This window comes from Aegilops tauschii, chromosome 7, assembly GCF_002575655.3.
Source record: "Aegilops tauschii subsp. strangulata cultivar AL8/78 chromosome 7, Aet v6.0, whole genome shotgun sequence".
NCBI lineage: Eukaryota > Viridiplantae > Streptophyta > Magnoliopsida > Poales > Poaceae > Aegilops > Aegilops tauschii.
This window is the reverse complement of record NC_053041.3, coordinates 51,841,801-51,867,022: the sequence shown is the minus strand read 5'-3', so window position 1 is coordinate 51,867,022 and position 25,222 is coordinate 51,841,801. Positions and strand designations below refer to the sequence as shown.

Genomic DNA, 25,222 nt, shown 5'->3' with positions numbered 1-25,222 from the left:
GATCCGCTTGGGCGCCTCAATCTGCTCAATAGCCTTGATTTTGTCTGGGTTTGCCTCGATCCCGCACTGTGATACGTCTCCAACGTATCTATAATTTTTGTTTGCTCCATGCTATATTATCTTCTGTTTTGGACATTATTGGGCATTATTATTCACTTTTATATTATTTTTGGGACTAACCTATTAACCGGAAGCCCAGCCCAGAATTGATGTTTTTTGCCTATTTCAGAGTTTCGCAGAAAAAGAATATGAAACGGAGTCCAAACGGAATGAAACCTTCGGGAACGTGATTTTCGGAACGAACATGATCCAGGAGACATGGACCCTACGTCAAGGAAGCTTCTAGGAAGCCACGAGGTAGGGGGGCGCGCCTACCCCCCAGGCGTGCCCTCCACCCTCGTGGGCCCCACGTTGCTCCATTGACGTACTCCTTCCTCCTATATATACCTACGTACCCCCAAATGATCAGATACGGAGCCAAAAACCTAATTCCACCGCCGCAACCTTCTGTACCCACGAGATCCCATCTTGGGGCCTGTTCCGGAGCTCCGTCGGAGGGGGCATCGATCACGGAGGGCTTCTACATCAACACCATAGCCTCTCCGATGAAGTGTGAGTAGTTTACCTCAGACCTTCGGGTCCATAGTTATTAGCTAGATGGCTTCTTCTCTCTCTTTGGATCTCAATACAATGTTCTCCCCCTCTCTTGTGGAGATCTATTCGATGTAATCTTCTTTTGCGGTGTGTTTGTTGAGACCTATGAATTGTGGGTTTATGATCAAGTTTATCTATGAACAATATTTGAATCTTCTGAATTCTTTTATGTATGATGGGTTATCTTTGCAAGTCTCTTCGAATTATCAGTTTGGTTTGGCCTACTAGATTGATCTTTCTTGCAATGGGAGAAGTGCTTAGCTTTGGGTTCAATCTTGCGGTGTCCTTTCCCAGTGATAGTAGGGGCATCAAGGCACGTATTGTATTGTTGCCATCGAGGATAACAAGATGGGGTTTTTATCATATTGCATGAATATATCCCTCTACATCATGTCATCGTTCTTAAAGCGTTACTCTGTTCTTATGAACTTAATACTCTAGATGCATGCTGGATAGCGGTCGATGTGTGGAGTAATAGTAGTAGATGTAGGCTGGAGTCGGTCTACTTGCCTCGGACATGATGCCTATATACATTATCATACCTAGATATTCTCATAACTATGCTCAATTCTGTCAATTGCTCAACAGTAATTTGTTCACCCACCGTAAAATACTTATGCTCTTGAGAGAAGCCACTAGTGCAACCTATGGCCCCCGGGTCTATTTTCCATCATATTAATCTTCCAACACTTAGCTATTTCTTTGCCGTTTTTATTTACTTTCTTTACTTTGCATCTTTATCACAAAAATACCAAAAATATTATCCTATCATATCTATCAGATCTCACTCTCGTAAGTGACCATGTAGGGATTGACAACCCTTATCGCGTTGGTTGCGAGGATTTATTTGTTTGTGTAGGTGCGAGGGACTTGCGTGTAGCCTCCTACTGGATTGATACCTTGGTTCTCAGAAACTGAGGGAAATACTTACGCTACTTTGCTGCATCACCCTTTCCTCTTCAAGGGAAAACCAACGCAGTGCTCAAGAGGTAGCAAGAAGGATTTCTAGCGCCGTTGCCGGGGAGGTCTACGTGAAGTCAACATACCAAGTACCCATCACAAACCCTTATCTCCCGCATTACATTATTTGCCATTTGCCTCTCGTTTTCCTCTCCCCCACTTCACCCTTGCCATCTTATTCGCCCTCTGTTTTTTGTTCGCCTCTTTTTCTTTTGCTTGCCTTGTCGTCATGGCTAGTCCTTTATCGTCTCCGTTGTCTCCCGAAAATGAAGTTCTCAATTTTAAACAAAGGGAGGGAGAAAATCTAAAAGACGCTTGGTATAGAATTTGCAATGCTCAAAATAGATCTACCAGGAAGCAATCTACTTCCATTCTTCTCCGCAATTTTTATGTATGCGCTAATCCTTGGTATAGATATATTGTTGATACCAATGCTGGAGGGAATTTCTTGGGTAGCCATACTTTTGACTCTTATAATGCTATGATAGATTTATTTGGCTCACCACCTCTCTTGGTTAATGGAACTATGTTAACTTTGGAGCATGTAATGCAAAGACTTGAAATTATTGAAAATAAAGTTGCTACCGTAGAGTTAATTGAAAATCTGGATAAAAAGATCCACAACCAAATTACCCAATATGGATCTAAGGTAGGAGTCACTTTGAAAAATATGAAGGAGAAGGAACCCATAGTTAATGAAAGAATAAATCAAGATTCCACTAGAATCGATAAACTTGAGGGTATCATTACCAACTTGGGAACCGCTTTTTCTTCCGTAAAGAATACTCCAAGTCCTCCAACTAAAATTGCCAAGCTTATGTATCTTCCTAAAAATAAGGGTGAATCCTCTAGTAAAGAAACCGCGGATCTTAAATCTATAAGTATTCATCCCAATCTTTTTGCTATCATTAAGGAACCATTTGCTACAAATGAATTTTTCGATCTTGTTCCTAAAAGTTTGATAATTAATAAAAAGAAAGAAACTCTAAAGGATGATAGATGTCTTATTGAAGAATTGCCCACTAAATATGGCAATACCTAGATCTATCCTTGCTTTTATGCCTAGCTAGGGGCGTTAAACGATAGCGCTTGTTGGGAGGCAACCCAATTTTATTTTTAGTTTTTTGCTTTTTGCTTCTGTTTAGGAATAAATATTTGATCTAGCCTCTGTTTAGATGTGTTTTAATGTTTTAATTAGTGTTTGTGCCAAGTTAAACCTACAGGATCTTCTTGGATGATAGTTATTTGATCTTGTAGAAAATTCCAGAAAATTTCTCTTCACGAAAATAATTGTTAGAAATCACCAAAACGTGATAAAATATTGATTCCAATTGATGCTGATCAATAAACAAATTGTCTAGGTCTTCCTATTTTGGCTGATTTTTTGGAGTTCCAGAAGTTTGCGTTAGCTACAGATTACTACAGACTGTTCTGGTTTTGACAGATTCTGTTTTTCGTGTGTTGTTTGCTTATTTTGATGAATCTATGGCTAGTAAAATAGTTTATAAACCATAGAGAAGTTGGAATATAGTAGGTTTAACACCAATATAAATAAAGAATGAGTTCATTACAGTACCTTGAAGTGGTCTTTTGTTTTCTTTCGCTAACGGAGCTCACGAGATTTTCTGCTAAGTTTTGTGTTGTGAAGTTTTCAAGTTTTGGGTGAAAGATTTGATGCATTATGGAACAACGAGTGGCAAGAGCCTCAGCTTGGGGATGCCCATGGCACCCCAAAGATGATCTAAGGACACCAAAAATCCAAAGCTTGGGGATGCCCCGGAAGGCATCCCCTCTTTCTTCTACTTCCATCGGTAACTTTACTTGGAGCAATATTTTTATTCACCGCATGATGTGTGTTTTGCTTGGAGCGTCTTGTATGATTTGAGTCTTTGCTTTTTAGTTTACCACAATCATCCTTGCTGTACACACCTTTTGAGAGAGACACACATGATTCGGAAATTATTAGAATACTCTATGTGCTTCACTTATATCTTTTCAGTTATATAGTTTTTGCTCTAGTACTTCACTTATATCTTTTAGAGCACGGTGGTGGATTTGTTTTATAGAAACAATTGATCTCTCATGCTTCACTTAGATTATTTTGAGAGTCTTAAATAGCATGGTAATTTGCTTAAAAATCCTAATATGCTAGGTATTCAAGATTAGTAAAAACTTTCTTATGAGTGTGTTGAATACTAAGAGAAGTTTGATGCTTGATGATTGTTTTGAGACATGGAGGTAGTAATATTAAAGTTGTGCTAGTTGAGTAGTTGTGAATTTGAGAAATACTTGTGTTGAAGTTTGCAAGTCCCTTAGCATGCACGTATGGTAAACTTTATGTAACAAATTTGAAATATGAGGTGTTCTTTGATTGTCCTCCTTATGAGTGGCGGTCGGGGACGAGCGATGGTCTTTTCCTACCAATCTATCCCCCTAGGAGCATGCGCGTAGTGCTTGGTTTTTGATGACTTGTAGATTTTTGCAATAAGTATGTGAGTTCTTTATGACTAATGTTGAGTCCATGGATTATACGCACTCTCACCTTTCCACCATTGCTAGCCTCTTCGGTACCGTGCATTGCCCTTTCTCACATTGAGGGTTGGTGCAAACTTCGCCGGTGCATCCAAACCCTGTGATATGATACGCTCTTTCACACATAAACCTCCTTAAATCTTCCTCAAATCAGCCACCATACCTACCTATTATGGCATTTCCATAGCCATTCCGAGATATATTGCCATGCAACTTTCCACCATCCCGTTTATCATGACACGTTCATCATTGTCATATTGCTTTGCATGATCATGTAGTTGACCTAGTATTTGTGGCAAAGCCACCGTTCATAATTCTTTCATACATGTCATTCTTGGTTCATAGCATATCCCGGTACACCGCCGGAGGCATTCATATAGGGTCATACTTTGTTCTAGTATCGAGTTGTAATCATTGAGTTGTAAATAAATAGAAGTGTGATGATCATCATTTTCTAGAGCATTGTCCCAAGTGAGGAATAAAAAAAGAGAAAGGCGATAAAAAAAGAGAAGGCCCAAAAAAAATGAGAGAAAAAGAGAGAAGGGACAATGTTACTATCCTTTTACCACACTTGTGCTTCAAAGTAGCACCATAATCTTCATGATAGAGAGTCTCTTGTTTTGTCACTTTCATATACTAAGTGGGAATTTTTCATTATAGAACTTGGCTTGTATATTCCAACAATGGGCCTCCTCAAGTTCCCTAGGTCTTCGTGAGCAAGCAACTTGGATGCACACCCACTTAGTTTCTTCTGTTGAGCTTTCATATATTTATAGCTCTAGTGCATCCGTTGCATGGCAATCCCTACTCCTTGCATTAACATCAATCGATGGGCATCTCCATAGCTCATTGATTAGCCTCATTGATGTGCGACTTTCTCCTTTTTTGTCTTCTCCACATAACCCCCATCATCATATTCTATTCCACCCATAGTGCTATGTCCATGGCTCACGCTCATGTATTGCGTGAAGGTTGAAAAAGTTTGAGATTACTAAAGTATGAAACAATTGCTTGGATTGTCATTGTGGTTGTGCATGATGAGAGCATTCTTGTGTGACGAAAATGGAGCAGGACTATACTATATGATTTTGTAGGGATGAACTTTCTTTGGCCATGTTATTTTGAGAGGACATAATTGCTTAGTTAGTATGCTTGAAGTATTATTATTTTTATGTCAATATGAACTTTTATCTTGAATATTTCGGATCTGAATATTCATACCACAATTAAGAAGAATTACATTGAAATTATGCCAAGTAGTGTTCCGCATCAAAAATTCTGTTTTTATCATTTACCTACTCGAGGAAGAGCAGGAATTAAGCTTGGGGAAGCTTGATACGTCTCCAACGTATCTATAATTTTTGATTGCTCCATGCTATATTATCTTCTGTTTTGGACATTATTGGGCTTTATTATTCACTTTTATATTATTTTTGGGACTAACCTATTAACCGGAGGCCAAGCCCAGAATTGCTGTTTTTTGCCTATTTCAGAGTTTCGCAGAAAAAGAATATCAAACGGAGTCCAAACGGAATGAAACCTTCGGGAACGTGATTTTCGGAACGAACATGATCCAGGAGACTTGGACCCTACGTCAAGGATGCTTCCAGGAAGCCACGAGGTAGGGGGCGCGCCTACCCCCCAGGCGCGCCCTCCACCCTCGTGGGCCCCATGTTGCTCCACCGACGTACTCCTTCCTCCTATATATATACCTACGTACCACCAAACAATCAGATACGGAGCCAAAAACCTAATTCCACCGCCGCAACCTTCTGTACCCACGAGATCCCATCTTGGGGCCTGTTCCGCAGATCCGCCAGAGGGGGCATCGATCACGGAGGGCTTCTACATCAACACCATAGCCTCTTTGATGAAGTGTGAGTAGTTTACCTCAGACCTTCGGGTCCATAGTTATTAGCTAGATGGCTTCTTCTCTCTCTTTGGATGTCAATACAATGTTCTCCCCCTCTCTTGTGGAGATCTATTCGATGTAATCTGCTTTTGCGGTGTGTTTGTTGAGACCAATGAATTGTGGGTTTATGATCAAGTTTATCTATGAACAATATTTGAATCTTCTGAATTCTTTCATGCATGATTGGTTATCTTTGCAACTATCTTCGAATTATCAGTTTGGTTTGGCCTACTAGATTGATCTTTCTTGCAATGGGAGAAGTGCTTAGCTTTGGGTTCAATCTTGCGGTGTCCTTTCCCAGTGACAGTAGGGGCAGCAAGGCGCGTATTGTATTGTTGCCATCGAGGATAACAAGATGGGGTTTTTATCATATTGCATGAATTTATCCCTCTACATCATGTCATCTTGCTTAAAGCGTTACTTTGTTCTTATGAACTTAATACTCTCGATGCATGCTGGATAGCGGTCGATGTGTGGAGTAACAGTAGTAGATGCAGGCAGGAGTCGGTCTACTTCTCTCGGACGTGATGCCTATATACATGATCGTACCTAGATATTCTCATAACTATGCTCAATTCTGTCAATTGCTCAACAGTAATTTGTTCACCCGCCGTAAAATACTTATGCTCTTGAGAGAAGCCACTAGTGAAACCTATGGCCCCCGGGTCTATTTTCCATCATATTAATCTTCCAACACATAGCTATTTCTTTTGTCGTTTTTATTTACTTTCTTTACTTTGCATCTTTATCACAAAAATACCAAAAATATTATCCTATCATATCTATCAGATCTCACTCTCGTAAGTGACCGTGTAGGGATTGACAACCCCTTATCGCGTTGGTGCGAGGATTTATTTGTTTGTGTAGGTGCGAGGGACTTGCGTGTAGCCTCCTACTGGATTGATACCTTGGTTCTCAAAAACTGAGGGAAATACTTATGCTACTTTGCTGCATCACCCTTTCCTCTTCAAGGGAAAACCAACGCAGTGCTCAAGAGGTAGCACACTGCGACACAAAGAATCCGAGAAGCTTGCCGGACGGAACGCCGAAGACACACTTCTCAGGGTTCAGCTTAAGGTTGATCTTGCGCAGGTTGGCAAATGTCTCTTCCAGATCTTGCACAAGAGTTGGCCCGTCCTTGGTTTTGACCACTATGTCATCCATGTATGCCTCCATATTTCTATGGAGTTGAGGTTCAAAACCAATTTGGACTGCTCTTGCAAACATCGAGCTAGCACTCTTCAACCCGAAAGGCATCCGTAAAAAGCAATATGTACCACATGGGGTGATGAATGCTGTCTTTTCTTCATCCTCTCTTGTCATGAAGATTTGGTGGTAGCCCGAGTAGGCGTCGAGGAATGATAACATATCACACCCGGCCGTGGAGTCAACAATCTGGTCGATGCGCGGCAACATGAAGGCGTCCTTAGGACAAGCCTTATTGATATCTGTGTAATCAATACACAGCCTCCACTTCCCATTCGCCTTGCGCACCACTACCGGATTGGCTAACCACGTCGGATGGAGCACTCCTCTCACCAAACCTGCCGCTTCCAACTTCCTGATCTCCTCTGTGATGAACTCATGCCTCTCCAGAGCCTGCTTTTTGACCTTCTGCTTGACGGGCCGCGCATGAGGGCAGACAGCTAGGTGGTGCTCAATCACCTCCCTGGGAACACCGGGGATGTCGGATGCTTGCCACGCAAACACGTCGACATTCACCAGCAGGAAGGTGACGAGCGCGCCTTCCTATTTGCTGTCGAGGGTGGAGCCTATGGTGAAGGCCCCTCCCATGCCATCCTCCCTGGCGGACATCTTCTTGGTCTGCGGTGGCTCGGCTCTGGATTTCTTGCTCTTGCCGGTAGAGCTCTCTGGCACGTCCTCAACGGTAGCGTAGCACTCCGAAGAGGCGTGCTTGCCGGAGTGGGTGCGAGAGGTCTTGCCGGGCTTCCCCTTCCCTTCCGGGCCTCCAGCGGCAGGAGCAGGTGCCTTGACGGCAGCTGCTGCAACTACTTCCCGGTAGAGTTGGTCGGCGCAGATCAGCGCGTCCTTCTTGTCAGAGGGGACGAAGATGATGGTCAACGGCCCGAGCATCTTTAGCATGTTGTAGGCGTAGTGTGATGTTGCCATGAACTTGGCTAGTGCCGGGCGGCCGAGGATCCCGTTGTAGGGCAAGGGGATCTCGGTCACGTCGAAGATGATCCTCTCCGTCCTCTAGTTCAACTCTCCTCCAAATGTCACGGGCAGTGTGACCTTCCCCTTCGGTTGTCTCCTCCCCGGATTGACCCCTTGAAACGTACCCGTTTCCTCGAGGTCCCCATCAGGAATTTGCAGTCTTTTGATCACAACAGGCGAGATCAAGTTCAGGACGGCCCCGCCGTCAACCAACATCTTGTTCACCTTGAGGTTGCGTATCTTTGGCGAGACCAACAATGGAAAACACCCGACCGTGGTTGTGCGGTCAGGGTGGTCCTCGGCGTCAAAGATGAGGAGCGTGCTGGACCACATCAGCGGCTTCTGAGCGTCGAACGATGGTTCCGCTGCTGTAATCTCACGCGCCCACTGCTTGAGCTGGCGGTGAGAAGTATGCAGCGAGGCGCCACCATCGACGCACATGGCCTCCGTAGCCTTCTGGAACTCTTGCTCACCGGACTCGTCGTCCTTGTCGTGATCATCGTCTTCTTGTTTCTTGTCACGGCCCCGGGCGGGCCTCTCTTGCTGGTTGTCCTTGCCGCGGCAGCCTCCTTGGCCGCCATGCTTCTTGCCGGATGCCTCGGCACCATCCTGGTCCTTCTCCTTGTCCCGCCTCTCGTACTCAGCTTTTTGCTTCTCAGCAAGCAGCTCGACTTGTCGGCTGTTCCGGAGGTCGTGGCCCTTGGTGTGGTGGATCTTGCAGTATTGCTTGCCGGAGCTTCCTGGCTTGTCGATAGCCGCCAAGGCCCGGCAGGCGGCGCACCCGGCAATCTCATAGGCCGGGGCGTCTGCCTTGACCTTCTTGGCAGCGCCGGTGTCGTCAGATCCTTCAACGGCAAGCACGGCCTTGCCTTTGCATTTCCTGTTCCGACACCGACCCTTCTTCGTCGGGGTGGCGGCGTCTTCGTCGGTAGAGTCGGTTTCCGCACCGGCGTCTTCGCCGGGGTACTTCCTTCCCTCTTCAGCCCAGGCGGACCTATCAGCCAGAACGTAGAGCTCGGCCACATCCTTAACCTTGGTCATCGCCAGCTCTTCACGCATCTTGCGGTTGCGCATGTTCTGATGGAACGCGCTGATCACATCGGCGGGATGAACGTCGGGGATGATATGCAGATCACTGGCCTGGCCATGAGCTTGGTGGCCTCCTGTGAAGGCGCCAACGAACTCATGGCACAGATCCGACCAAGAAGAAATGGAATCCGCTGGAAAGTGCATCAACCAGGACATAACATTGGGCTTCAGTGCCAGCGGGAAATAGTTGGCAAGCACCTTGTCGTCGCGAGCTCCAGCAGCCTGCATTGCGATGGTGTAGATGCTGAGGAACTCGGACGGATGGGTCTTGCCAGTGCACTTCTCGCCGACGTCGGGCTTGAACGTGCGGTGGGACGGCGACTGGAACTGCTGCAGCTCACGGGTGAAGGCCGGGCAGCCCACCTCGTAAGGTAGGCCGCGGAGCCCCCCGGTGCTGGGTGCTCCATGGCGGGTCCCGCCCGCTTGTCCGACTGGTGGCGTGTATCGCGTAGGCGCGTGATGGTGGTCCGAGCATCTTCGTGAGCTTGTTCTCGAAGAACTTGGCGCTGGTCGCGGTGGTTCCACGGGTTGGACGACGCTATAGATATGTTATCACAAGCGTCGTCACGACGGGCAGACGCCCGCGGCGGCTGGCAAGGACGAGGAGAGTGCACCGTGGCCGCAGCTCCCCCGGTCCTCCCAGCGCCAGCACGTGGTGGCTCGGTTGAGCGCCGACCCGAGGGCCCCGCCAGTCGCGGATCGTCTTTGTTGGTGACAGCGATGAGGCTCCGGATGGTGGCCCTCCACTCGTCGAGCTTCTCCGCAACAGGAGGGAAGTCGAGGAGCAGCTGTGCGCGCGCCAAAGCTTCTGCTGGCGTGGGCGGCGGTGACAGCCGCGTGGATCACGGCGCGCTTCGAATTCTAACTACGTTAGAAGCAGCCCCGTTACGACCCAACGGCTGCGTGCCATCTTCGCCAGCACTTCGGCGGGCATGTTGAACCCCTTCATCCCGCGGATGACGCACAGGGCCGTTCCCACGGCGGTGCCCAGGGCCACCAGCGTGGTGACGCTGCTCGGCGCGCACACCATGGGAAGAGCGCGCAGTGGTCGCCGGTGTGGGCGTCTTGGAGGTCACTGCGCCGCCCGGAGGTGGCACAACGACACCCCTGGAGGGCCCGCGCCGCCTGCGGGGGCCCAACTCCGTCTTTGGATATGGCGACGTGCGGCCGGTCGTCTGGCGCGCGAACGACGCCGCTCGCCAGGCTCTGACTGCCAGGGCGATGCTGGTGCTCGCGGACTGCGGCCCGGGTCCTGTCCGCGACCGGTCCACTGCTCGTCCGCACCGGCACGGGCCATTCGGCTCCCAACGAGCCGATCACCGTGGCCGTCTTCTTCTTGGGAGCCATGGCGACGAAAAGCTGCCAGGCTGACTACTAGACCAGATTCTCACAATTGCGCCCCCTACCTGTTGGGGATCGTAGCAGAATTTTAAAATTTCCTACGCATCACCAAGATCCATCTATGGAGTATACTAGCAACGAGGGGAAAGGAGTGCATCTACATACCCTTGTAGATCGCGAGCGGAAGCGTTCTAATGAACGGGGTTGATGGAGTCGGACTCGCCGTGATCAAAATCACCGATGACCGAGTGCCGAACGGACGGCACCTCCGCGTTCAACACACGTACGGAGCAGCGACGTCTCCTCCTTCTTGATCCAGCAAGGGGGAAGGAGAGGTTGATGGAGATCCAGCAGCACGACGGCGTGGTGGTGGAAGTAGCGGGATCTCGGCAGGGCTTCGCCAAGCTTCTGCGAGAGGGAGAGGTGTTGCAGGGGGAGAGGGAGGCGCCAGGGGCTGTGGTGCTGCTGCCCTCCCTCCCCCCACTATTTATAGGCCCCCTGGAGGGGGGGCGCCGGCCCTGGAACCCATCTACATGGGGGGGCGGCGGCCAAGGGGGAAGGGGGGTGGCTCCCCCCCCCCAAGCCAAGTGGGGCGCCCCCCACCCCTAGGGTTTCCAACCCTAGGCGCAGGGGGAGGCCCAAGGGGGGGCGCCCTAGCCCACTAAGGGCTGGTTCCCTTCCCACTTCAGCCCATGGGGCCCTCCAGGACAGGTGGCCCCACCCGATGGACCCCCGGGACCCTTCTCCCGGTACAATACCGATAACCCCCGAAACTTTCCCGATGGCCGAAACTGGACTTCCTATATATAATTCTTCACCTCCGGACCATTCCGGAACTCCTCGTGACGTTCAGGATCTCATCCGGGACTCCGAACAACTTTCGGGTTTCCGCATACTAATATCTCTACAACCCTAGCGTCACCGAACCTTAAGTGTGTAGACCCTACGGGTTCGGGAGACATGCAGACATGACCGAGACGCCTCTCCGGTCAATAACCAACAGCGGGATCTGGATACCCATGTTGACTCCCGCATGTTCCACGATGATCTCATCGGATGAACCACGATGTCGAGGATTCAATCAATCCCGTAAACAATTCCGTTTGTCAATCGGTATGTTACTTGCCCGAGATTCGATCGTCGGTATCCCAATACCTTGTTCAATCTCGTTACCGGCAAGTCTCTTTACTCGTACCGTAATGCATGATCCCGTGGCTAACTCCTTAGTCACATTGAGCTCATTATGATGATGCATTACCGAGTGGGCCCAGAGATACCTCTCCGTCATACGGAGTGACAAATCCCAGTCTCGATCCGTGCCAACTCAACAGACACTTTCGGAGATACCCGTAGTGTACCTTTATAGTCACCCAGTTACGTTGTGACGTTTGGCACACCCAAAGCACTCCTACGGTATCCGGGAGTTGCACGATCTCATGGTCTAAGGAAAAGATACTTGACATTGGAAAAGCTCTAGCAAACGAACTACACGATCTTTGAGCTATGCTTAGGATTGGGTCTTGTCCATCACATCATTCTCCTAATGATGTGATCCCGTTATCAATGACATCCAATGTCCATAGTCAGGAAACCATGACTATCTATTGATCAACGAGCTAGTCAACTAGAGGCTTACTAGGGACACATTGTGGTCTATGTATTCACACATGTATTACGATTTCCGGATAACACAATTATAGCATGAACAATAGACAATTATCATGAACAAAGAAATATAATAATAACCATTTATTATTGCCTCTAGGGCATATTTCCAACAGTCTCCCACTTGCACTAGAGTCAATAATCTAGTTACATTGTGATGAATCGAACACCCATAGCGTCCTAGTGTTGATCATGTTTTGCTCTAGGGAGAGGTTTAGTCAACGGATCTGCCACATTCAGGTCTGTATGTACTTTACAAATATCTATGTCTCCATTTTGAACACTTTCACGAATGGAGTTGAAGCGACGCTTGATATGCCTAGTCTTCCTATGAAACCTGGGCTCCTTCGCAAGAGCAATAGCTCCAGTGTTGTCACAGAAGAGAGTCATCGGGCCCTACGCATTGGGAATCACCCCTAGGTCGGTAATGAACTCCTTTATCCAGACTGCTTCCTGTGCTGCCTCTGAGGCCGCCATGTACTCCGCTTCACATGTAGATCCCGCCACGACGCTTTGCTTGCAACTGCACCAGCTTACTGCTCCTCCATTCAAAATATACACGTATCCGGTTTGTGACTTCGAGTCATCCAGATCTGTGTCGAAGCTAGCGTCGACGTAACCCTTTACGACGAGCTCTTCGTCACCTCCATAAACGAGAAACATATCCTTAGTCCTCTTCAGGTACTTCAGGATATTCTTGACCGCTGTCCAGTGTTCCATGCCGATATTACTTTAGTACCTTCCTACCAAACTTACGGCAAGGTTAACATCAGGTCTGGTACACAGCATGGCATACATAAGAGACCCTATGGCCGAGGCATAGGGGATGACACTCATCTTTTCTCTATCTTCTGCCGTGGTCGGGCATTGAGCCGTGCTCAATTGCACACCTTGCAATACAGGCAAGGACCCCTTCTTGGACTGATCCATATTGAACTTCTTCAATATCTTGTCAAGGTATGTACTCTGTGAATGACCAATGAGGCGTCTTGATCTATCTCTATAGATCTTGATGCCTAATATATAAGCAACTTCTCCAAGGTCCTTCATTGAAAAACACTTATTCAAATAGGCCTTTATACTTTCCAAGAATTCTATATCATTTCCCATCAATAGTATGTCATCCACATATAATAAGAGAAATGCTACAGAGCTCCCACTCACTTTCTTGTAAACACAGGCTTCTCCATAAGTCTGTGTACACCCAAACGCTTTGATCATCTCATCAAAGCGAATGTTCCAACTCCGAGATGCTTGCACCAGCCCATAGATTGAGCGCTGGAGCTTGCATACTTTGTTAGCATTCTTAGGATCGACAAGACCTTCCGGCTGCATCATATACAATTCTTCCTTAAGGAAGCCATTAAGGAATGCCGTTTTGACGTCCATCTGCCATATCTCATAATCATAGTATGCGGCAATTGCTAACATGATTCGGACGGACTTCAGCTTCGCTACGGGTGAGAAAGTCTCATCGTAGTCAACCCCTTGAACTTGTCGATAACCCTTAGCGACAAGTCAAGCCTTATAGATGGTCACATTACCATCCGCGTCTGTCTTCTTCTTAAAGATCCATTTATTTTCTATGGCTCGCCGATCATCGGGCAAGTCAATCAAAGTCCATACTTCGTTTTCATACATGGATCCTATCTCAGATTTCATGGCTTCTAGCCATTTGTCGGAATCCGGGCCCGCCATCGCTTCTTCATAGTTCGAAGGTTCACCGTTGTCTAACAACATGATTTCCAGGACAGGGTTGCCGTACCACTCTGGTGCGGAACGTGTCCTTGTGGACCTACGAAGTTCAGCAGTAACTTGATCTGAAGCTTCATGATCATCATCATTAACTTCCTCCCCAGTCGGTGTAGGCACCACAGGAACATCTTCCCGCGCTGCGCTACTTTCCGGTTCGGAAGGGGTGACTATCACCTCATCAAGTTCCACTTTCCTCCCACTCAATTCTTTCGAGAGAAACTCTTTCTCCAGAAAGGACCCGTTCTTGGCAACAAAGATCTTGCCTTCGGATCTGAGGTAGAAGGTATACCCAATAGTTTCCTTGGGGTATCCTATGAAGACGCATTTTTCCGACTTGGGTTCGAGCTTGACATAAGCATCGCATCCCCAAACTTTTAGAAACGACAGCCTAGGTTTCTTTCCAAACCATAATTCATACGTTGTCGTCTCAACGAATTTCGACGGAGCCCTATTTAAAGTGAATGCGGCAGTCTCTAAAGCATAGCCCCAAAATGAGAGCGGTAGATCGGTAAGAGACATCATAGATCGCACCATATCCAATAGAGTGCGATTACGATGTTCGGACACACCGTCTCGCTGAGGTGTTCCAGGCGGCGTGAGTTGTGAAACGATTCCACATTTCTTTAAGTGCGTACCAAATTCGTGACTTAAATATTCTCCACCACGATCTGATCGTAAGAACTTTATTTTCCTATCACGTTGATTCTCAACCTCACTCTGAAATTCCTTGAACTTTTCAAAGGTTTCAGACTTGTGTTTCATTAGGTAGACATACCCATATCTACTTAAGTCATCAGTGAGAGTGAGAACATAACGATATCCTCCGTGAGCCTCAACACTCATTGGACCGCACACATCGGTATGTATGATTTCCAATAAATTGGTTGCTCGCTCCATTGTTCCGGAGAACGGAGTCTTGGTCATCTTACCCATGAGGCATGGTTCGCACGTGTCAAATGATTCGTAATCAAGAGACTCCAAAAGTCCATCTGCATGGAGCTTCTTCATGCGCTTGACACCAATGTGACCAAGGCGGCAGTGCCACAAGTATGTGGGACTATCGTTATCAACTTTACATCTTTTGGTATTCACACTATGAATATGTGTAACATCACGTTCGAGATTCATCAAGAATAAACCATTGACCAGCGGGGCATGACCATAAAACATATCTCTCAAATAAATAGAACAACCATTATTCTCGGATTTAAATGAGTAGCCATCTCGAATTAAACGAGATCCAGATACAATGTTCATGCTCAAAGCTCGCACTAAATAACAATTATTGAGGTTTAAAACTAATCCCGTAGGTAAATGCAGAGGTAGCGTGCCGACGGCGATCACATCGACCTTGGAACCATTCCCGATGCGCATCGTCACCTCGTCCTTCGCCAGTCTCCGTTTATTCCGCAGTTCCTGTTTTGAGTTACAAATATGAGCAACCGCACCGGTATCAAATACCCAGGAGCTACTACGAGTACTGGTAAGGTACACATCAATTACATGTATATCACATATACCTTTGGTGTTGCCGGCCTTCTTGTCCGCTAAGTATTTGGGGCAGTTCCGCTTCCAGTGACCACTTCCGTTGCAATAAAAGCACTCAGTCTCAGGCTTGGGTCCATTCCTTGGCTTCTTCCCGGCAACTGGCTTACCGGGCGCGGCAACTCCCTTGCCATCTTTCTTGAAGTTCTTCTTACCCTTGCCTTTCTTGAACTTAGTGGTTTTATTCACCATCAACACTTGATGTTCCTTTTTGATCTCCACCTCCGCTGATTTCAGCATTGAATATACCTCAGGAATGGTCTTTTCCATCCCCTGCATATTGAAGTTCATCACAAAGCTCTTGTAGCTCGGTGGAAGCGACTGAAGGATTCTGTCAATGACCGCGTCATCCGGGGGATTAACTCCCAGCTGAGACAAGCGGTTGTGTAACCCAGACATTCTGAGTATGTGCTCACTAACAGAACTATTTTCCTCCATTTTACAGCTGAAGAACTTGTCAGAGACTTCATATCTCTCGACCCGGGCATGAGCTTGGAAAACCATTTTCAGCTCTTCGAACATCTCATATGCTCCATGTTTCTCAAAACGCTTTTGGAGACCCGGTTCTAAGTTGTAAAGCATGCCGCACTGAACGAGGGAGTAATCATCAGCACGTGATTGCCAAGCGTTCATAACGTCTTGGTTCTCTGGGATTGGTGCTTCACCTAGCGGTGCTTCTAGGACATAATCTTTCTTGGCAGCTATGAGGATGATCCTCAGGTTCCGGACCCAGTCCGTATAGTTGCTGCCATCATCTTTCAGCTTGGTTTTCTCTAGGAACGCGTTGAAGTTGAGGACAACGTGGGCCATTTGATCTACAAGACATATTGTAAAGATTTTAGACTAAGTTCATGATAATTAAGTTCATATAATCAAATTATTCAATGAACTCCCACTCAGGTAGACATCCCTCTAGTCATCTAAGTGAAACATGATCCGAATTAACTAGGCCGTGTCCGATCATCACGTGAGACGGACTAGTCAAGATCGGTGAACATCTCCATGTTGATCGTATCTTCTGTACAACTCATGCTCGACCTTTCGGTCCTCCGTGTTCCGAGGCCATGTATGTACATGCTAGGCTCGTCAAGTCAACCTAAGTGTATTGCGTGTGTTCCGAGGCCATGTCTGTACATGCTAGGCTCGTCAACACCCGTTGTATGCGAACGTTAGAATCTATCACACCCGATCATCACGTGGTGCTTTGAAACAACGAACCTTCGCAACGGTGCACAGTTAGGGGGAACACTTTCTTGAAATTATTATAAGGGATCATCTTACTTACTACCGTCGTTCTAAGCAAATAAGATGCAAAACATGATAAACATCACATGCAATCAAATAGTGACATGATATGGCCAATATCATTTTGCTCCTTTGATCTCCATCTTCGGGGCACCATGATCATCTTCGTCACCGGCATGACACCATGATCTCCATCATCATGATCTCCATCATTGTGTCTTCATGAAGTTGTCACGCCAACGATTACTTCTACTTCTATGGCTAACGCGCTTAGCAATAAAGTAAAGTAATTTACATGGCGTTATTCAATGACACGCAGGTCATACAAAAAATAAAGACAACTCCTATGGCTCCTGCCGGTTGTCATACTCATCGACATGCAAGTCGTGATTCCTATTACAAGAATATGATCAATCTCATACATCACATATATCATTCATCACATCTTCTGGCCATATCACATCACATAGCACATGCTGCAAAAACAAGTTAGACGTCCTCTAATTGTTGTTGCAAGTTTTTACGTGGCTTGTATAGGTTTCTAGCAAGAACGTTTCTTACCTACGTAAAACCACAACGTGATATGCCAATTTCTATTTACCCTTCATAAAGACCCTTTTCATCGAATCCGTTCTGACTAAAGTGGGAGAGACAGACACCCGCTAGCCACCTTATGCAACTAGTGCATGTCAGTCGGTGGAACCTGTCTCACGTAAGCGTACGTGTAAGGTCGGTCCGGGCCGCTTCATCCCACAATGCCGCCGAAACAAGATAAGACTAGTAGCGGCAAGAAGAATTGGCAACATCTACGCCCACAACTGCATTGTGTTCTACTCGTGCATAGATACTACGCATAGGCCTGGCTCATGATGCCACTGTTGGAGATCGTAGCAGAATTTTAAAATTTCCTATGCATCAGCAAGATCCATCTATGGAGTATACTAGCAACGAGGGGAAAGGAGTGCATCTACATACCCTTGTAGATCGCGAGCGGAAGCGTTCTAATGAATGGGGTTGATGGAGTCGTACTCGCCGTGATCCAAATCACCGATGACCGAGTGCCGAACGGACGGCACCTCCGCGTTCAACACACGTACGGAGCAGTGACGTCTCCTCCTTCTTGATCCAGCAATGGGGAAGGAGAGGTTGATGGAGATCCAGCAGCACGACGGCGTGGTGGTGGAAGTAGCGGGATCTCGGCAGGGCTTCGCCAAGCTTCTGCGAGAGGGAAAGGTCTTGCAGGGGGAGAGGCAGGCGCCAGGGGCTGTGGTGCTGCTGCCCTCCCTCCCCCCCACTATTTATAGGCCCCCTGGAGGGGGGCGCCGGCCCTGGAACCCATTACATGGGGGGGCGGCGGCCAAGGGGGAAGGGGGGTGGCTTCTCCCCCAAGCCAAGTGGGGCGCCCCCCACCCCTAGGGTTTCCAACCCTAGGCGCAGGGGGAGGCCCAAGGGGGGGCGCCCCAGCCCACTAAGGGCTGGTTCCCTTCCCACTTCAGCCCATGGGGCCCTCCGGGACAGGTGGCCCCACCCGGTGGACCCCCGGGACCCTTCTCCCGGTACAATACCGATAACCCCCGAAACTTTCCCGATGGCCGAAACTGGACTTCCTATATATAATTCTTCACCTCCGGACCATTCCGGAACTCCTCGTGACGTTCGGGATCTCATCCGGGACTCCGAACAACTTTCGGGTTTCCGCATACTAATATCTCTACAACCCTAGCGTCACCGAACCTTTAGTGTGTAGACCCTACGGGTTCGGGAGACATGCAGACATGACCGAGACGCCTCTCCGGTCAATAACCAACAGCGGGATCTGGATACCCATGTTGGCTCCCGCATGTTCCACGATGATCTCATCGAATGAACCACGATGTCGAGGATTCAATCAATCCCGTATACAATTCCCTTTGTCAATCGGTATGTTACTTGCCCGAGATTCGATCGTCGGTATCACAATACCTTGTTCAATCTCGTTACCGGCAAGTCTCTTTACTCGTATCGTAATGCATGATCCCGTGGCTAACTCCTTAGTCACATTGAGCTCATTATGATGATGCATTACCGAGTGGGCCCAGGGATACCTCTCCGTCATACGGAGTGACAAATCCCAGTCTCGATCCGTGCCAACTCAACAGACACTTTCGGAGATACCCGTAGTGTACCTTTATAGTCACCCAGTTACGTTGTGACGTTTGGCACACCCAAAGCACTCCTACGGTATCCGGGAGTTGCACGATCTCATGGTCTAAAGAAAAGATACTTGACATTGGAAAAGCTCTAGCAAACGAACTACACGATCTTTGAGCTATGCTTAGGATTGGGTCTTGTCCATCACATCATTCTCCTAATGATGTGATCCCGTTATCAATGACATCCAATGTCCAGAGTCAGGAAACCATGACTATCTGTTGATCAACGAGCTAGTCAACTAGAGGCTTACTAGGGACACATTGTGGTCTATGTATTCACACATGTATTACGATTTCCGGATAACACAATTATAGCATGAACAATAGACAATTATCATGAACAAAGAAATATAATAATAACCATTTATTATTGCCTCTAGGGCATATTTCCAACACTACCTGGCGCGCCAAAGATGTCGGTGTGGAACGACACCTATGGGATCACAAGAATCCCTACTACGGTTGTCGAGGCGCAGGGTTGCAAGAAGAGCAGGATTAGTAACTAGCACCAGGATCGTTTACCCAGGTTCAGGCCGTGAGGATGCGTAAAACCCTAGTCCTGCTTTGGTGGGTGTATTTCAGAGAGTTCTTGAGCTCTCGAACTAGCTGTGGTGAGTGCATGGTTCCAAAGAGCCGAATCCTTCTCCAGTATGCCATGGGCCTCCTTTTATAGGCAAAAGGGGCTGCCACAGTGGCATACAGGAGGTGGAAAGGCGCACAGTGCTATGAACATATCGCTCGTATTACAGGACAAGACGCATTTAATGCGCCGCTGAGGTGTCCCCTAACTTTGTCGGGGACGGGGGCGAGGCCCGTCCCATCCGTCGCCGCTCCTCCTCGCTTCGACATGCACCCTCGACAGCGATGCGTGCGGCGCCATGTAGGCAGGCAGGCAGCTGAGGTGGCGCGGTGGTAGGGTCTTCACGAAGATCTGCATGCCGCCACGCGGGCGCTTGATGAGTTGGCCTGGAAGCTGCATGTTGCCACGCAGGTGCCTGCCCAGCTGGTCGGGCTGGCAGCTGCATGTGAACGGCGGTGGAGACTTGGTTGGTGCGAGCCTGGCAAGGGTCTTGCTGTGGCGCGCTGTCGTTAATGTCTATGGCTAGAAAACTTAACCATCTTTGATTCAACGAGCTAGTCAAGTAGAGGCATACTAGTGACACTCTGTTTGTCTATGTATTCACACATGTACTAAGTTTCCGGTTAATACAATTCTAGCATGAATAATAAACATTTATCATGATATAAGGAAATATAAATAACAACTTTATTATTGCCTCTAGGGCATATTTCCTTTAGATATTTGTCACATTGGTCAATCTTCACTTAATTCCCCTAATCTTCAACGTGATCCAGTTCTTAGGGATGTTCTCCATGTTCCAGAAGCTGACAAAAATCTTGCCTCTATGTCTCGTTTAGCCACCGATAACAATGTCTTCTTTGAAACTCACCATCGTTATTTTTTCATCAAGGACCGGGCAACGATGGCACTTCTCTACCACGGTAGATGCATTGGAGGACTCTACCCCATCTCATCCGGAGCACTTAGCCGCAAGCGTCGTCAAGTCTACTCCGTCATCAAGCCCTCTTTGGCAAGGTGGCATCAAAGAATAGGACATCCCTCATCAGTCATAGTTAGGCAAGCAGTCAATAAAGACAATCTTCCTTTGTCACATAGTTCAAATAGTGAGTCTGTTTGTGAAGCGTGTCAATGTGCCAAGAGCCATCAACTTCCTTATCCTAAGTCAACTAGTGTGTCTCATGCTCCCTTAGAACTTATTTTTAGTGATGTATGGGGTCATGCCAGAGATTCTTCTGGCAGAAAAAATACTATGTTAGTTTCATTGATGATTACAGCAAGTTTACATGGATTTATTTGCTTAAGTATAAATCTGAAGTCTTCTCCATCTTCCAAGAATTTCAGAAACTTTTTGAGGGACACTTTGATATAATAATTTTATCAGTCCAAAGTGACTGGGGAGGGGAGTATGAGAAACTTACCTCCTTTTTCTATAGCATTGGGATTACCCACTATGTGTCTTGCCCTCATGCTCATCAGCAGAATAGCTCTGCTGAGCGCAAACACCGTCATATCGTTGAAGTTGGTCTCTCTCTTTTAGCTCATGCGTCCATGCTCCTCAAGTATTGGGATGAGGCCTTTATCACAGCTACATATCTCATCAATCCCCTTCCCAGCAAGGTTATTGGCAACTCCACTCCTTTAGAACTCTTGTATCATCAAAAGCCAAATTACAATTACCTCAAAAAATTTGGGAGTGCTTGTTATCCCAATTTACGTCCATACAATCATCACAAGCTTGAGTTTCGATGCACACAATGTGTCTTTATTGGGTACTGTAATCTTCATAAAGGATACACGTGTCTTTAAATATCTACTGGACACATTTCTATCTCTCGTGATGTTATCGTTGATGAGACACTCTTTCCTTTTTCCAAAATTCATCCCAATGCAGGAGCTTTTCTTCATGCAGAAATAGCACTTCTACCAGATTATGCTACACTTCCTGATCACGGGGGTGAATTAACTGACCATGATCATGTGCAAAAATCCGAAGAAACTTGTGTTTCTAATGCCTTTTGTGCAGATTCCAGCCGTCACTTTATGTGCACAACAGACAAAAAGGCACGGCCTCCGGTGCTGATTCGGCTGACAGCGCACGATCCCAGACGGATCCGTGGCAGACTGCAGCGCTGGGCGACATGCTATCCCGTGCTGATTCGCCACTGCCGCACACCCAGGTGGCCGACAGCGCCGCAGACCAGGCGGACCTCACCAGTCCAGGCACGTCACGCCAACTGGCGGTCGCACGCCCCGAGACACCCATCGGCCAAGGCGCGCGGGAGGGGGGGGGAGAGCGAGTTCACGGCTGCCATGTCGCCAGGGGGCCTAGCAGCCGACCGTGTCGCGAAAACGCGGGACCCGCCGGTTGGTTCCGACTCGCCAGTCGATCGTGGTTGCGCGTCGGATGTGGAGCAGCCCCAATCTTCCTCGGATCATGAGCCACATCAGCCTGAATCTTCGGTGGGCAACGTTGCAACAGCAGGATCTTCTGCGCCACAGTCAACTGCAGTTGTTCCTATGTCTTCTTCACCTCTTCGTCGACACAGAAGGTCTCGGTCAGGTATTGTCAAGGAAAAACAATACAGTGATGGTACAATAAAGTATAATCTAACTAAGCGTGCTTTTCTCGCCAATACTGGTGAACCTATTAATTTGCATGATGCTTACGCTAACAAGGATTGGAAGGAAGCCATGGATAATGAATATAATGCACTTATAAAAAATCAGACTTGGCATCTAGTACCACCGCAACATGGTGCTAACGTGATTGATTGTAAATGGGTATACACGATTAAAAGAAAATCTGATGGAAGTATAGACAGGTAAAAGGCAAGGTTGGTTGCAAAGGGTTTTAAGCAAAGGTTTGGAATTGATTATGATGATACCTTTAGCCCTGTTGTTAAAGCAACTACTATTCGTCTTGTTTTGTCCATTGCTATTTCCATAGGTTGGAGCTTAAGACAACTAGATGTTCAGAACGTGTTTCTTCATGGTGTTCTTGAGGAAGAAGTGTTCATGCGGCAACCACCAGGTTATGAAAATCACAACACACCACATTATGTATGTAAGTTGGATAAAGCCTTATATGGTCTAAAGAAGGCTACAAGAGCATGGTATTCTAGGTTGAGCATGCAACTACAACATCTTGGGTTTACATCATCCACGGCAGATACATCCTTGTTTTTTTATAGCAAATGCAATATCACTATTTTTGTGATTGTTTATGTTGATGATATAATTGTTGCTAGTTCAAGTCAAGAGGCCACTGCTTGTTTCCTTAAGGATTTAAAACTTGAATTTGCCCTCAAGGATCTAGGTGATCTTCACTATTTTCTTGGCATAGAGGTAAAGCAAATCAAAGATGGCATACTTCTTTCACAAGAGAAATGTACAGTTGATGTTCTAAAGAGAGTGGGATTGGAGAATTGCAAACCAGTAAGCACACCAATCTCTACCTCAGAAAAACTTACAGTTGACAGTGGAGAAGTTCTTGGCCCAGAGGATGCAACAAATTACAGGAGCATTGTAGGTGCCTTACACTATCTGACACTTACACGTCCTGATATCTCTTATTCAGTGAACAAGGTATGTCAATATTTGCATGCTCCTAGAACTACTCATTGGACAGCAGTTAAAAGCATTCTAAGGTATCTCCAGTATTCTCAAGGGCTTGGACTTCAGATTGTCTAGTCTTCTTCCTTGCTTGTTACTGCATATTCTGATGCAGACTGGGCAGGGTGTGCTGATGATAGGAGATCTACTGGTGGTTTTGCTGTGTTTCTGGGATCAAATCTTGTGTCATGGAGCGCAAGAAAAGCAAGCTACTGTCTCAAGGTCAAGTACAGAGGTTGAATATAAATCTTTGGCAAATGCTACAGCTGAAGTGATGTGGATACAAACATTACTTTATGAGCTTGGAATTAACGCTCCACAGGCTGCAAGATTATGGTGCGAAAATATTGGTGCAACTTATCTCTCAGCAAATCTCGTTTTTCATGCACAGATGAAACATATTGAGGTTGATTTTCATTTTGTCAGAGAGAGAGAGAGAGAGTAGCTCGAAAGCTGCTTGAAATTCGGTTTATCCCCACTGGGGATCAACTTGCGGATGGGTTTACTAAACCTCTTACTGAGAGAAGATTAGACGAGTTCAAATTGAGGGGGAGTGTTAGAATAACTGTATAGGAGATGTATAAGGTTAGGAGAGGATGTTTAACTTGTACCTACACCGATCGATCTCTCTGTAATGACCCCTTTGGTCGATCTCTCTCTGTAACTTGTGTACCAAGGCTTTTTCCCAATATATACAATGCGGCCCAAGACAAAGGGTTCTACGCTTCCAAAATACTTTCACAATCCAAACTGAGTAGCAACATATTTGTGTGCATTCACAGGACACTAATAATTTGGATATCCGTGATCAAGATGTGTTGCATTAATGAACCTATGGAAGCAAGATGTGCAAAAACATCATTAATAAAGGAGATCCAAAATCAGCAGTAACATATCTGTGCATAGATTGGGACACTAATCATAGGCATATCCATGACCAAGTTGTATAATGCATTTATGAAACCCCACCTTACGCAGTATAAATATATCTCAACCTCCCATAAGTCATATCCATCAAACTTCCCCTACACACTCTTCTATATCCATTTATCCCCACCTCTCTAGGTTTCAGTACAATTCAAGGCTTCTAGCAAGTATTGCAACAATTTATGACACCAACACCGATGGCCACCATCATCTGTTCCGCCATTGTCTTCATGCTCCTTTCTATGACCATGATGGCTCAAGCCGATGACTCTGGTGGTGGCAAGCCCAAGGCGACCGACCTCATGGTAAGAGCGTGCAAGAACGCCTCGTTCAACAACCCCCATGTGGATCCTGTCACAGAGGAATTCTGCTTAACAACCCTCAAGTCAGACAATCGAAGCACTAAGGCTATGGACCTCCGTGAACTGCTGCTAGTCGCTGATGACATCCTTAGGGGTCGAGTCACTGCTACCGGCAGCACGGTCAAGAAAATGTTGGAAAACACCAGGAAAGGCACGGTGCCAATGCGCGTCCTCAGCTTGTGTGAGGTGGATTATGACACTGTGTTGAGCATCCTGAAGATATGTGATGTCATGATCAGGGATTACCGAGGCGATGAGGACAAGCTACAGTCCAGTGAGCTTGTCAGTTGCGTGGATATGGCATATGATTGTATCAACGAGTGCGGCTCTGAGCTAGTTGATATGCCTGCCGTGGGGGCTTTGGTCAATGAAAACAATGAATTGGCCATGCTGGTTAAACTGAACGCTGCGTTGGTAGCACCACATGATATTTCTCAGTAATATAATGTTTGTTTTTATCCGGGAGAAAATATGTTGATGCGACATTAATTGTACTCTTAAGGATTATAATAATAATAAAACTGTAATGGCATCTCTTGTACTCCCATTCTATCTTTTGATATATTATCATCCATGGTTTTGAATAAATTCTTTATTTGGCTATGATAATTGCAGATTTGTTTGGGGTCCGTCCATCTTTTTTGCTTCAAAGGCTTACTGTAATGCGATCAGT

The 25,222-nt window shown here is 46.7% G+C and overlaps 1 protein-coding gene across 1 annotated transcript; it reads left to right on the top strand.

Moving 5' to 3' along the window:
• Positions 1 to 24,384: 24,384 nt before the first annotated feature.
• On the top strand, positions 24,385 to 24,990 carry LOC141026782 (uncharacterized). Its single transcript, XM_073503635.1, has one exon. It carries the CDS (start codon positions 24,385 to 24,387, stop codon positions 24,988 to 24,990), a length of 606 nt encoding a protein of 201 aa, XP_073359736.1.
• Positions 24,991 to 25,222: the final 232 nt, after the last annotated feature.

Bases quoted from the DNA above. Each gene is read 5' to 3' on its own strand.
- LOC141026782 (XM_073503635.1), top strand. From the start codon at position 24,385: ATGGCCACCATCATCTGTTCCGCCATTGTCTTCATGCTCCTTTCTATG.